Source organism: Lepidochelys kempii, chromosome 2, assembly GCF_965140285.1.
Source record: "Lepidochelys kempii isolate rLepKem1 chromosome 2, rLepKem1.hap1, whole genome shotgun sequence".
NCBI lineage: Eukaryota > Metazoa > Chordata > Testudines > Cheloniidae > Lepidochelys > Lepidochelys kempii.
The window spans coordinates 237,125,410-237,139,295 of NC_136381.1; the positions used below are offsets into that span (position 1 = coordinate 237,125,410).

The 13,886-nt window shown below is 41.8% G+C and overlaps 1 protein-coding gene across 13 annotated transcripts in view; it reads left to right on the forward strand.

The window, feature by feature from the left end:
• PDSS1 (decaprenyl diphosphate synthase subunit 1) overlaps positions 1–13,886 on the forward strand; it is a 44,071-nt gene that overhangs the window by 24,971 nt on the left and 5,214 nt on the right. For 8 of the 13 annotated variants that reach the window (XM_073334302.2, XM_073334311.2, XM_073334304.2 and 5 more), the window contains 5 exons: positions 2,143–2,284; positions 3,245–3,356; positions 3,445–3,554; positions 10,356–10,436; positions 10,633–10,746. In XM_073334302.2, coding sequence (XP_073190403.1) covers positions 2,143–2,284; positions 3,245–3,356; positions 3,445–3,554; positions 10,356–10,436; positions 10,633–10,746 — 559 coding nt within the window. Of the gene's footprint in view, positions 1–2,142; positions 2,285–3,244; positions 3,357–3,444; positions 3,596–10,355; positions 10,437–10,632; positions 10,747–13,886 lie in introns of those variants that run through there. The other 5 variants (XR_012157590.2, XR_012157591.2, XR_012157592.2 and 2 more) reach the window with 5 other exon arrangements.

The following is a 13,886-nucleotide window of genomic DNA, read 5'->3' on the forward strand; positions in this document are numbered from 1 at the left end:
TTAAGCCTTGAATGGTGGATCGGGGGAGGCAGCGGGGGGTGGAGCCTGAAGCACTGCATCCAGAACCTGGGGCCTGCCGCCACGCAGCTGGAGCCTGGGGATGGCATCTGAAGCCCCTCTGTCAGAGCCTTCGACCCCAGGGCTCAAGCCCAAAGCCTGAGCCCCACTGCCCCTGGGAAGGTGGGGAACTCACCGGCTGCCTGGTCCTCCTGCACTGTGGCCCAGGTATCTCCAGAGGTGGGCAGGACCCAACCCTTGCTGGTGGCCCCAGCAACCAACACCAAGGCAGTGCATCCAGGAGCAACAGGGAGAGGGAAGTGCTGGTACTTTGCCCCCTTCCCCCAATCACAACCCAGGAGGCTGTGGGCGCAAGAAAAGCCTGTGGTGGCCTCATGCAGCCATGGTGGCCGCATTTGAGAAATGCGGCGGAACCTAAAATAGAGAGTACAGTACAATCCTGGGGGTCATGACCATGCTTTGGAAAAATCAGGATTGCACTTGAACTGGACATTCTGTGAATAGTATTCCTTTAATGCAGTTATTTTGCTCTTAATTAGACCTACAGTAGAACCTTAGAGTTATTAACACCTCGGGAATGGAGATTGTTCATAACTCTAAACAAAACGTTATGGTTATTCTGTCAAGTTTACAACTGAACACAGCTTTGAAACTTTACTATGCAGAAGAAAAATGCTGCTTTCCCTTTATTTTTTTTAGTAGTTAACCTTTAACATAGTACTGTAGTTGCGGGGTTTTTTTGTTTTTGTTTTGTCTCTGCTGATGCCTGATTGTGTACTTCCGGTTCCAGATGAGGTGTGTGGTTGATTGGTCAGTTCGTAACTGTGAGGCTCTACTGTATGTATGTTTCACCCACAAGTATGGATGGGGAAAGAAAGTTAATGTCTAAAAGTTGCCAATAATAATTTTGAAAAGTCTTTTCCTCCTGCAAACTTTGACCTCAACTGATTCTTGAATGTTTTGCATGTAAAGTATGCCATTGTATTACACAAACCTTGCTAGTGCTGCATGGGAAGAGAAAAGTGAAATTTATGAAATATGGTCAAAAAAGGGACTGAAAAATGCAACTTATTGTAGAACAAATCTGTTCCTTCTGTTCATTCAGAGTCTTAGGTTTTTTTCTACTTAGCTGTGGTGGCCCTGCACTGCTATGGAAGAGTAAGCTTGTATCTATTCTGGCTCATGGATTATCAGCAAAATTTACTTAAATTTCAGTTCCAGACCTACACTCAGCTATATATCATGTTTGCAGCCTTTTTATTTTTCTTGAACCTGCCATTTAAATTTACTAAATTTATCAGACCTCCTGAGTAGGGTGGTGGTGGAATTGTTCTTTAAATAGCATAAACAGAAGAAAACCAGGACCGTTTAATGTAATTTTCTTAGAGCAGTGTTTTTTCAAACTATGGTCTACAGGACACTTTCACATGATCTTGAAATCATCTGCTACTGTTACAGTAGGGAAGGATATCAACTTTAAAATAGTGATGACTCTTCCTAAATGTAGCCCAGCCCAAGGAACACTAAAAGTTTTCAGATGTTTTTGACTAGCAGAACTCACAATTATCTGCATTCTGTGGCTCCTTCAAGTATCATTGTCCAAGTGTTTCTTTGGTGTAAATTCAGCCACAATCAAATTTGCGGGAAACATCAAAATTGGGAAGGGCGGTAGCACAAACACAGGAAGACAGAACCAAACTGTATCCTGACTTGCAGATATTGGAGCAGTGAGGGTTGCAAGCAATGCGATAAGATGTTGAAGCCCTATATACAGAGATGTATAGAGCCTGATTCAGCTCTCATTGAAGTTAATGGCATAACTCCCATTAACTGCAGTGTTGCAGAAACAAGACTATATACAGACTGCTACAAAATGGGGAGATGTAACCAACCAATTGCACCCATTCTATTAAAATGATCTGACTTTTCTCTTGTCTGCTTATACAGAGTTGAGAAGGTTGGCAGTCAGTGTTAGGTTCAGAACATGAAAATGTTTTGAGAACCACTACTGTTGAAAAATAATAGTTTCTCTTAGTTTCCATAGAGATTTTTCATGAGCATATTGCAGTGCACATAGTATGCTTGCTTGACACTTAAAGGTGTGTGGGGTTTTTATAATTTTAGGGAGGTGCAAGCAAGCCAACGCTCTGTGGCCATAATTGCAGAGATGATCCATACTGCTAGTCTAGTTCATGATGATGTCATTGATGATGCAAATTCTCGGAGAGGAAAAATGACTGTTAATCAAATCTGGGGGGAGAGAAAGGTGAGTCTCTGTTATTGTATACAGCACTGGTAAAGTGGAGATTTGTATTTGTCATGTTGCTAATATTTAGTCTCTCTCTCCTTGGCAGTAGAGTGTGGCTATGGTAGATGCTGGGGCTGTTTAGAAAAAGGGGTACAATCTGAGCTGATCACATAATTGTGAATATGGTATGAATCCCTACATACAGGGGGTAAAATGGATAAACTTTCTAACCCTACGTTTTCAAAGTACAGTGGGAAGATGTTTTTACTGTGTGATTCCTATTGACTTTAATGACAGTTGCATACAGTAGCTAAAATCATGTTGAAATGCTTTGAAAATATGCCTCCTTTTAAGCACCTCATGTATTGATTTCCCCTGTTGAAATAATAAGCCAAAAGAGCTTTTATGCTAGCATTAGAATTTTCAGGCTTTAAAATGTTAAATATATGGCTTAAGGTAGTAAAGGTTTTGCTGTTATCATTCTCTTGTGAAATATGTAAGATGACTAAGCTGCTTCATAAAGCATTTGAAAAAAAATTATTCAGGAAGTCCTGGGGGATGACGGAGATCAGTGACACTCCCAAGTTTTTTAAGACACTTTAGAACTAATTGACATTACACAATAACAGTAGCACAGTAACCATACGATACAGTATATAGTGAATAAAACTTATTTCTTTACCTTGCAGGTAAAACACACTCAGATAATGCAAGTAGGAAAAACCCTATATATAGCAAAAAAGAGATCACTGTAAAATGGGAACTCCAAAATGGTTCAAATTTAAATACTGTAACTATTTTTTTCCTTTTTCCAGCTTTCAGTCAGACATGTACACTTTGTGCGGAAAATGATGTAATATGACTAGACCTGGATAATGTACAGGGAGTCAGATTGTCCCTAGTATTTTTTATGTGAAGAGACCTTTTAAAAAAAACAAAACCAAAACCAAAAATCTTCTCTTGGTTTTTTTTTTTCAGGCTGTTTTAGCTGGGGATTTTATCCTTTCAGCAGCTTCTGTTGCTTTAGCAAGAATTGGAAACGCTACTATTATATCGGTATTAAGTCAGGTGATTGAAGATTTGGTGCGTGGTAAGGTTTTTTTCTATTTGTATCTTTATACTTCTTTGTCTAAACAATAAACCTAAAAAATAAAGACTTTGTCCCTGCATCTTGATAGGTGAATTCCTTCAGTTGGGCTCCAAAGAAAATGAAAATGAGAGATTTACTCACTACCTCGAGAAGACCTTTAAGAAGACTGCAAGTCTTATCGCAAACAGTTGTAAAGCAGTATGTACGTTCTGTCTCTCCTCAAGTTAACATACCTTACTGTAAGCTTCACAGCTAAATTCCCAGTTACATGTTGTTTTCTTTGGAAATGCTCCAAACTAGATTCTTCAACTAGTATTTTGCCACAGTCCTAATGGATCTTTGGTTAAGATTTTTATCCCAATTCAGCTGTGCAGCCTCCATTATTGGTTTTCATTCTTTCCTTTCTGTTTTACATGCAGAGACAGACTTTTTTACTCTTTCCTCACTCAGTTCACAGTAAGATCCACTATAGACTCCTGAGCTGATTTCTAAAATGTTAGAAGTTTGAGCCTATTTTTAAAATCCATGTCCGAGAACTGGTCATCTTATAATTTGTTGAATATAAGTTTCCTTTCATGTCTGTTGTCTGCTGTAGTGTAGCATAGTAAACTATAATGCAGAGACCTACATGAACAGTGCAAAAAATTTAAACAGTTTGTGTTCTTCCTATTTAACATTGCGCTAAATAGGAAATACATTCTCTTCTGGTCCTCATTAAGTCTTATGAATTGAATGTGTTTTTAGTTGCGTGAGTTAGGGGTGACTAAAACAATCATGTCTAGTTCCATTATTGTAAAATGACAGAAGCATAAATTAAAGGACTGAGTCCCAAACAAACTGACAGTCAGTCAGACCCTGCTATACCCTGCTCTCCACATTTACCACCAAATTCTATTACTTTCGTTACACAACAAATGAATATTGACTTGTACAGACAAGAAACTCTTATTCAAAAAACCATGTTTATTACCAATTTAGAAAATGCAGGAAGTGACAAAAATGCTTTTCTCTCTTCTTCCCCCACCACCCCATCCCCTTCCCAAAGAGAGCCATAATGTTGTCAGAAAGGGAAGTGTAGTTGGAACACAACCTTAGCAATAAGAGGCAGTTCAAAAACAATTAGTCTAACAAATTTGTATTGTTAAGTGTTTTATTCTGAAATCAGTGGTACATTCCTGCAATAGAGAGCAGTTGAAAATTGCCTAAATAAAGTGGATTATATAAAACAGGACATTATTTCCAATATTGTAATACCTTATTGGAACACTCTCAGTACAGTATACTTTCCATAAAAATCTGTCGGAGGAATCTGGAAATCTGACCAGTTCAAGGAAAACAGAAAACACTCCAGTCGTATTTGCATACAACATTGGGAATACCTAAATCTTGAAATGGTTTCATTTCTAATTAAGAGTAATCTATTTCCAAAGCTTCTTAAATTCATGATAGTTTCTTTTGTGTTTCTGAAGCAGATTGGGAATATCCACTGGCAACAAAACAAAGATAAAGCATTATTTCTCTTAATTTTTCACTTAGACCTAATCTTGCAACAAAGTTGGGGTCCCTGAAAAAAGGCTACCACCAATCATTGATACCAGATCCACACCTACCTTCAAAATGGTCATGCTATCAACTGCTTTACTAACTTCATGCAATAGTATCCAAGGATCTAAATTTCAGTGGGATCTTATATTTTGGAAGTAGAGAATTTTATCTGCCAAAAAGGATTCAGATGTATTTCTTAGGCAACTCTTTTTATAGAAACAGATCAGGACATGGATGGTTCATATGAATAGTAATGTGTGATAGAGCTTTCCTCTCTAAGGCTCAAATCGGCAGTGAGAATTTTGCCTGAGTAAAGACAGTCACATCAAGCTTCTGACTCATCACATATTCAGTGTAACTGAAAGCTGTTGCTGTTGGATAGCAATTTTGACAACCTAAAAAAAGAATTCACAGGGTCTTTCATTCCCATTAGATAGATGCTCGTTACAAATTCCACCATTTCAGTTTGCTTATTGGCCTCTCTGAGAGTTTGCACAAAAGCCAGGGATTCAGGGGCATCCATCTAAAGTGTAGCTGAGATACAGTTGACAGGAAAGGGAGCTTGTTTTACTGTTGCCTTCCTGTATTTTTACTGTGCATAATTATGGCTTCCACCACTGGAAATTTAGCATTTCGGATGCAGCAAAATCATGTTTATAAATAAAAGTATGGGGAGGGGATTATCCTTGGGGGCAAAACTATAGCTCTGCACACTGACAATGACATTTTTTAGTCTTTCCTGCAGTTTCTTTCTTCATAGGTCAGCAAGGATGGGAAGAATGGTACTGATAGAATGAGTGGCAGAAAGTGCCTAGAGCACACTTTCATGGGACAGTTTGGGCTATTTAAGGAGAGCTGATGGGTTCAGAAGGAGTTCAGCTCTTCGTAGCCAGAAGAATGGTCAGCAGAATCATTATCTGTAGCTTGGAAGTGGGTTCTTTTAAGTGTCCAAGTGTTTAAGTGAAGATGACTTCATTCTCAAGGCCAAACTAAGGCTATATTATTGGTGATTAAGAATATCAGTTAGGATAAGTCCTGCTAGCATGAGCCAATTCAGTTCTTGTGTTAAGGGAAGGAAAAGACACTCATTGTTTCCAGTTTCATATAAATCAGGTAAAATATTGGCTGAAAAAAATGGCAAAAACTAATTCTAATGGGATTTTAGTTAGAATGAATCTAGAGCAGGAGTCAGCAACCTATGGCACACATGCCAAAGACGGCACACGAGCCGATTTTTAATGGCATGCTGCTGCCTGCTGAGTCCCAGCCACTGGCCCCGCTCAGCTTGCTGCCAAACCCAGGCCAGAACCCTGGCAGGCAGCAGCGTGCCATTAAAAATCCTGTCCGCCTTGGGCCCGCTATTCTCAGCCGCCTCACACACGGGGGCAGGGTGAAGAAACTTGGTCACCACTTCTTCCCCCAGCGTGCTGGGTTCCTGCCCCTCCTCCTCCCCCTCCCTGCCGCGGATCAGCTGATGGCCTTCGAGAGGGAGGGGGAGAAGCAGAGCCACAGTGCACTCGCTGCACCGGGGAGGAGGCGGAGAAGAGGTGGGGACGGGGCCTTGGGAAAGGGGGGTGGAATCAGGGCATATCCCCTCCAGCCCCCTGCTGTGAGCTGCTCTGGGCAGGGGGCTGGGAGCACCACACCCCCCCAGCCCTCTGCCCTAACCCCGGCACCCCCCACACACACCGCCAGCCCTGACTCCAGCACTCCCACACATACCCAGCCCCCCCACACCCCATGCCCTGACTCCTGCACCCTCCTCACACGCCCCCTGCCCTGACTCGTGAACCCCCCCCCATGCCCTGACTCTTGCACCCCCCACCCTGAGCACCAAACGGGAGCTTCTGCACCCCACCATATATATATATATATATATATATATATATACATATACACACTCACTCACACACACTCTCTCTCTCTCTCTCTCTCTCTCTCTCTCACCCCCCTTTCCCCCCCCCCCCCCGCACCAAATGGGAGCTGCCCAGGTAAGCACTCCACACCCAACCCTGAGCCCCTCCCTCATTCTACCTCCTCGCCAGACCCTGCACCCCAACCCCCAGCCCTGTGCTCAGTGCACTCCCACCCTCAGCTCAGTGCAGAGAGGAAGAGAATGGGCTAGAACCAGGGAGAAGGTAGGTACCCACTCTATGTGGGCAGGGCCGGGATCCCAGACCGGCAGTGGGCTGAATGGGGCCGGCAGCCGGGACCCTGGCTGGCAGGAGCTGGCAGACAGAACCCCAGATTGGCAGCAGGCTGAGCCTTTCAGCCCATTGCTGGTCTGGGGTCCTGGCTGCCGGCCCCTTGCCAGCCAGGGTCCCGGCCACAGGCCCCGCTCAGCCTGCTGCCGGCCTAAGCGGGCCGGTGGCGTAAGATCAGCATTTTAATTTAATTTTAAATGAAGCTTCTTAAACATTTTGAAAACCTTGTTTACTTTACATACGACAATAGTTTAGTTATATAATATATAGACTTCTAGAGAGAGACCTTCTAAAAAATGTTAATTACTGGCACACGAAACCTTAAATTAAAGTGAATAAATGAAGACTCGACACACCACTTCTGAAAGGTTGCCGACCCCTGATCTAGAGGAAGGACGATTGGTGTGTTCCTGGGATAGTGCCTCAACAGGATACGGATGGTCTTTTCCTGTAACTGAACTGTAGTTTGTCTGCATCTCCAAAGCAATGTTACATTAGAACCAAAATGCCACTGAGGTAACTAAATAAACAGTCTATCAAGGGCCTAAAGCTGTCACAATCTCCAGTGTGTATTAACTACATGGTAGATGTGTGCTTACGCTACGGCCGGAGTAGTACATGCCGGCCTCAGTAAATAGTGGCAGATGGCCCTGAGAGTCACTGTAGCCTGAGTTACTGAAAGGCATTTTTCAAAGACAGTATGGGAGTGGAGGCGTTCAGGAATTCACAGCAATGAAGCACAAATGGAATTCCCAGCTGTCATGAGAAACCTGAGATACCAAATAAGCTTAGCAGCTTCTCCCTCTCTTGCCTATTTTTCCTGCTATAATTAGATTTCAAAGCCAGGTAAAGATTTGCATTCTGTATAAGATACTTTCAAAATAGGGATTTTTTTAAAAATATTTCTTCATTGAAGTAAGTATAAAAATTGCATCAGAGATTCCTGCTTCATCAGCAGGACTCCAGTTTTTACAGACTTTGGCTCTTGTCCTACAAGCTGATCTGTGCATGCATATCCCTGCACCCACAAAGAGCCCCACTGACCTCAACAGAGCTCTGTGTGGCCATAAGGATTTGCCATAGGGAGTACAATGAAAGGAAGAATCTGTACGTCTCTATCTAGCCAATGATTCCAAATTTAATTAAGTTTAAACTTCCACTGGGTGTGTCTCATGGGGGTCCACTGCACATAACTCAGTGCAGAATTGGAGCCTAAACTGTGTTCGCTCCTCTTGACATATTAATGAATATAATGTCACTGATGATACAGAACCACCTCAAGCTATGCACGCACATTAAAATAAACTGTAAAGTCTAGTAACAGGTTTGAGCGAATAGAACTACTGTATCAGGTGCATCAGACTCTATTACAGAATGTCTGATAAATCCCCTCATTCATTTCCCAAAAAATTCACTAAAGTCATTTCCGTTTGATGATCTACTTTCTGTGGAAGAGATTCCCATACAACAAAGTAACTGGAATTTGAAGTATTAATTTATGAGTAGTAAATAACAAGGGATTATATATATAGCCATCAGCTCTGAGGGGCTAGTTCATGAACACTGTTTGAAATCAGAGTGGCAAGATGGCATCTTAGCCTTGCTTATAACATCTGGGAAATTGTTCCTAGTTCTAAAAAAAATACAATGTTTCTGAAATACAGTTTTAAGTAAACTGAGTTGTCTCATTGTAGTGTAAGAACTATTACGAAGGGTTCCTTATCTTCTTTATCTTGGAAGACTGAATTTAGGAGTAAGAATTTTGAATCCAGGTTTAGTGGGGAAGCTATCGGAATTCCTATAAGATTGACTTTGCAACAGATCTGTTGTGACTCTGGTGACATAGGGCTTGCCTGCATAGGAGAGTTTTTCAAGTTATACTAGTATAGTTATGCTGCTATGGTTATTCCATGGAGAGTTGCACTAGTATAACTAGGAGGACTTGTGGCACTTTAGAGACTAACAAATTTATTTGAGCATAAGCTTTCGTGGGCTAAAACCCACTTCATCGGATGCACGCAGTAGAAAATACAGTAGGAAGATATATATATATATATATATATATATATACACAAAGAGAACATTAAAAAATGGGTGTTGCCATACTAACTGTAACGAGACTGATCAATTAAGGTGGGCTGTTATCAGCAGGAGGGAAAAAAAAACTTTTGTGGTGATAGTCAGGATGGCCCATTTCAAACAGTTGACAAGAAGGTGAGAGTAACAGTAGGGGGAAAAAATTTAGCATGGGGAAATAGTTTTTACTGTGTGTAATGACCCATCCACTCCCAGTCTCTGTTCAAGTCTAAGTTAATGGTGTCCAGTTTGCAAATTAATTCCAATTCTGTAGTTTCTCGTTGGAGTCTGTTTTTGAAGTTTTTTTGTTGGAGAATTGCGACTCTTAGGTCTGAAATTGAGTGACCAGGGAGGTTAAAGTGTTCGCTGGAGAACATTCCAGAGTAGTTCATCCGTTTGTGTGCACTTAAGTAAAATGCTAATGTATTTTCCCCAAGGATTACATAGGGGATTTTTTTTTTTCTGCCTGCTACTCATGGACAAAGAGCCACATTACCATAGTATGGCTGCAGTTCAATCAGTTCTTGAACCTCAAGGTTCCTGATGGTTTGTTCAAAACCAGTGATGATTTGGTCTAGTATTACGTGCCTTTCCCATCCCAGCCCCCTTTGCCACTAACTCCTCCTCCCCTCCCCCGCCCCAATAATTCAGTGGAAATTTCAAGTTTATCAGCACATCTCTATTGATAGTTCATTTCTGGACAGTTAACATCTCCCATGAAAATAATCTTCCCTCTCTCACCTGTCCTAGTTTAGGCACCACTCTTCCAACTCCATAGTCTCTGTTACTGGGAGGCTTGTAAGATCCATCTACCTACTTAAGCCCTATCTTCCTAACAATTATGTTCAGGCCCTGTGTTGCTGAACTGCATTAGACAATTAACCTACATGTGTAACATCTCCTCCTGCTGCATTCCCTCTCCTTACAGTATACTCTGTAACCATAATAAAGTTAATCTCTATCCAGAATTTAATACTGCAGTTGGGTTTTGTGTTTTCTAATGGGCCTAGATATTTGTGTGTGCGCATAAACAGGGAATTGGGGATGGGGAAGAATGCTCTAGATGTGGCTTCTTCCCCTCTCCCAGATGTTCACTGTGCTTATTATGTTGCACCTAAAAACAAACAAGTTGCAGATGAATAATTAGAGCTGTCCCTTTTCTTTTTCCTTTCAGGTTTCCATACTAGGCTGCCCTGATCCAAAAGTTCATGAGATTGCATACCAGTATGGAAAAAATGTTGGCATAGCTTTTCAGGTAGTGTATTCTGTTGCTTTTACAGAATTAGTGGGAAGTCTAGAATGCACACTTCTCAAAACTACATTGGAAAGCAAACTGGATTGCTGTAATTCGCTACATAAATCTTTTTAACTAGACACAGCAATTAAAATGTGTTGTATAATGTTGGTTGTTTTTAATGTGCTAAAAATTTTTTGTGTTTGTCTTCTTCCAGCTAATAGATGATGTGCTTGATTTTACATCATGTGCTGACCAACTGGGGAAACCAGCAGCAGCAGATCTCAAACTTGGATTAGCCACAGGCCCTGTTTTATTTGCTTGCCAACAGGTAGGTTTAAAGAACATTCTCCAAAAATAATAAAACCTGCTGGGTTAAAGGGATACTATCAATTTAAAATATGCTTAGGACATAGCTGGAAGGATCTCTTCTCCTCTTACCTAATGAAACAAGTACTGGCATTGACTGGCTCCAGCGGGAGCTGCATTCAGCATTTCTCCATTGGAGAGTGGACCATTATTACTGAGGGCTTGAAGAGAAATGAGTTAGAACAAGCTTAGATAAGTGTGGTTTTTTTCCTTCCTTACATCTTCCAGAACAAAAATAGAGTCAGAGACTAATATGGGTCCACACTTGCACAAAGGGGAAGGACGGTATGGCAAGAGAGCCGCCTTTTAGAAGAGACAGGAAGGCAGGGATGGTACAGGCCACATAGAAAGGGAGCGAAGTCTAGTGGCCCCTGAGAACAAAACCCTCCATGTTCCACTTGTTTCAATGTGAAATCCTCAAGGAGTCACGAGAACTCGTACCCACCCTGTAAGATCTCTCTTTACTTAGTGATGATTTTCTAGAGAAAAAGGGAAGAGAGGCACATACACCAGAAAAAAGGAACAGCGACAGTGGCAAAGTACAGAAAGAGGATGCAGCGTAGAAATGAACAGCAAGTGGACAGAAAAGGGAAGATACTTGCAGACTGCCACAGCACAGGCAGACGCAGTGCACAGCACTGTTACAAGGATCTGTGTAGTTGATTGATCTGTAGAGTGCTGATGAGTCTGACCCAGAACCTGTTTTATTAACTTAGTATTTTATTTATTTACATTTGTATATTACATCATAGGTGCACATGGCATGCAGTGTTTCTCAAAAGCAGCCACCAGTAGATTGGTTTGCAGCCATGACAGCCTTCAAAGCATGGGTGGGTGGAGATTTGGGGGAGGGGAAGCAAAGCAGCAGCCCCTGCCTGCAGCACCCCCTGCCTGCAGCACCCAGCTGTTGCTCTTGACTAGCTGTTACCAAGGGCAGCAAAATCTGCCACCTTGATGTTTGCGCTGACACTGCCAACAGGGATCAGTGCCCTGCACCATTCAGCCTCCTTGTTCTGGGAAGCGCCTCAGGAGCCATGTGGGGCTGGTGTGTGCGGTACTGGATGTGGCTCTTGGCAGTGGAGGCAGCTGCAGTGTTCAGTTACCAGGGCACTCCCTTGGGCAGCTCCCCTGCTCCTGCCAGCTGGGGCATGGGGAGCCTGGGACTCCACAGGTGGCTGGTGAATTCCTGACCCGCCTTCCCTGGGGCAGGCTCTCAGGGAAGAGCCATGGGAGTCGGACAGACCGGTTTGTCAGAGCGGCCACCAGCAAGAGTTGGTGGCCACACTCTGCGGCTACCATCAAATTTGTTGAGAACCCCTGCTCTACAGAGTGGTTAAAGACATCGTACCTGACCCGAGAAGCTTAGGATCTAAGATAGAAAGGGCATGGAGAGGTGACATCAGGCAAAGGGGAGAAAGTTTACACACTAAGGTTGTGTGGTTCTGCTGGTCACAAGGTACACAATGTTAGTGGCACCTTTCTTGTTTTAAAAAAAAAAAATTAGTAAGATCCTAAAGGAGTAAAGATTATTGTGGCAGATGGCATGAAAATCTAGTTTTCAGCCTCTGTATGGCCAAGACCCAGTAGTCTCCCAGTACTACTTGTGTTTAGTCGTTTAAGGCGGCTTCTATTCTCAAATCATCTGGGGGTAAGTGCCACTAGCAGCTTTGTAATTCTTCGTTCTGGCCACAGTAGAGTAATGGAAGAAACTGGAGGAGATAAAATTAGCTGTACAGGATCCATTCTCTTAGCCATACTTCCATCTTAAAATTGTGCTGTCTGTTCTCAGTTAATCAGCTTTTGGTTCGACTCTGTTTGCATTTTATGAATTGTTCTAGAGTAGACAAAACTTGAGTTTCTAATATTAAAATAAAGGTTAAAAAAACTGACATTTTAGAATATTCATTGATCACAAGTCCAGTGTTTTGGTTACAGGCTACTTATTAGTGTTCCCCCTTTCACACTCACTCTTTATATCTTGATGACAGAAGGCAATTTTCAACGCTTCATCTGGCTGTCTTTCCACAGAACATTTTGGAAGGCCTTTTATGTCCAGCGGAAGGCTTCCTCATTGACAATTTCCTGCTGTTTACAAGCAACTTGTACTGAGCCACACTACAGGCTTAAGTAATGTTTGTTTGCATTCCCAGATCCAGTTTTTAAAACTTATGTAATCAGACGCTTATTTGTACCAGCAGGTCTTCTACAGTTTCCATGGTATGCATCCGATGAAGTGAGCTGTAGCTCATGAAAGCTCATGCTCAAATAAATTGGTTAGTCTCTAAGGTGCCACAAGTACTCCTTTTATTTGTACTAGGAGCAATAAATGTTATACATCCATTTGCATGGAGGCTGTCAACACATCCCCCACACTTGGGATAGGAATTAGCAACAAAGTGCCGCACTGTAACTCTCCTGTGGGGACTCTGCAGCAGGATTATATTAATGTGAACTAGGATCTTTTAGTTTGTGTCTGTGCAGTGCAATTCACACCCCTCTAATCTGAACTGCAGGGCTATGTAAAACAAGCCCTTTGAAGAAGAAAAACTCAGTCTAAAACCTGTAAAGGGTTTTCCCTGAAGGTTAATTTTTCTTTGGCAAAAGATATACATCTGCTTCTCTTCCTCCTACCATTTTGGCCAGCAGTTAACCTGTTATGTTACATATGTTGAAGATGCTTTTACAAACAAGTCATTATAGCTTTGGAAATGCCTTTGGCTTCCACTTTCACAGAAAAGTGTTATAAAATAAATGATCAACGCTTTTATGCATTTAAAGTTGACTTAGAAGTGTGAGATTTCTTAAAATTTATATGTATAAATGTAACATCAGCCCCAGCTCTGCATAATGTGACTGTATTCAAGTTTTTTTTAACAATTGAAATGAAAGCTGCAGGCTACATCTTGGTTCCCTTAAGAGAATTTACCAAGAAGTGGGAATTTCTCATTTTTGCACAGAATAGTTAAACATTAAATTCTCACACATTTGCAATCCTATTCTTTTAAGAGGTGACTTTAGAATTAATAAGCACTCTTTTCAAAGGTTTATACATTAGCTGTTATATGCAGATTTTAAGGTTAAAAATAACTCTGTGAAAGGTCT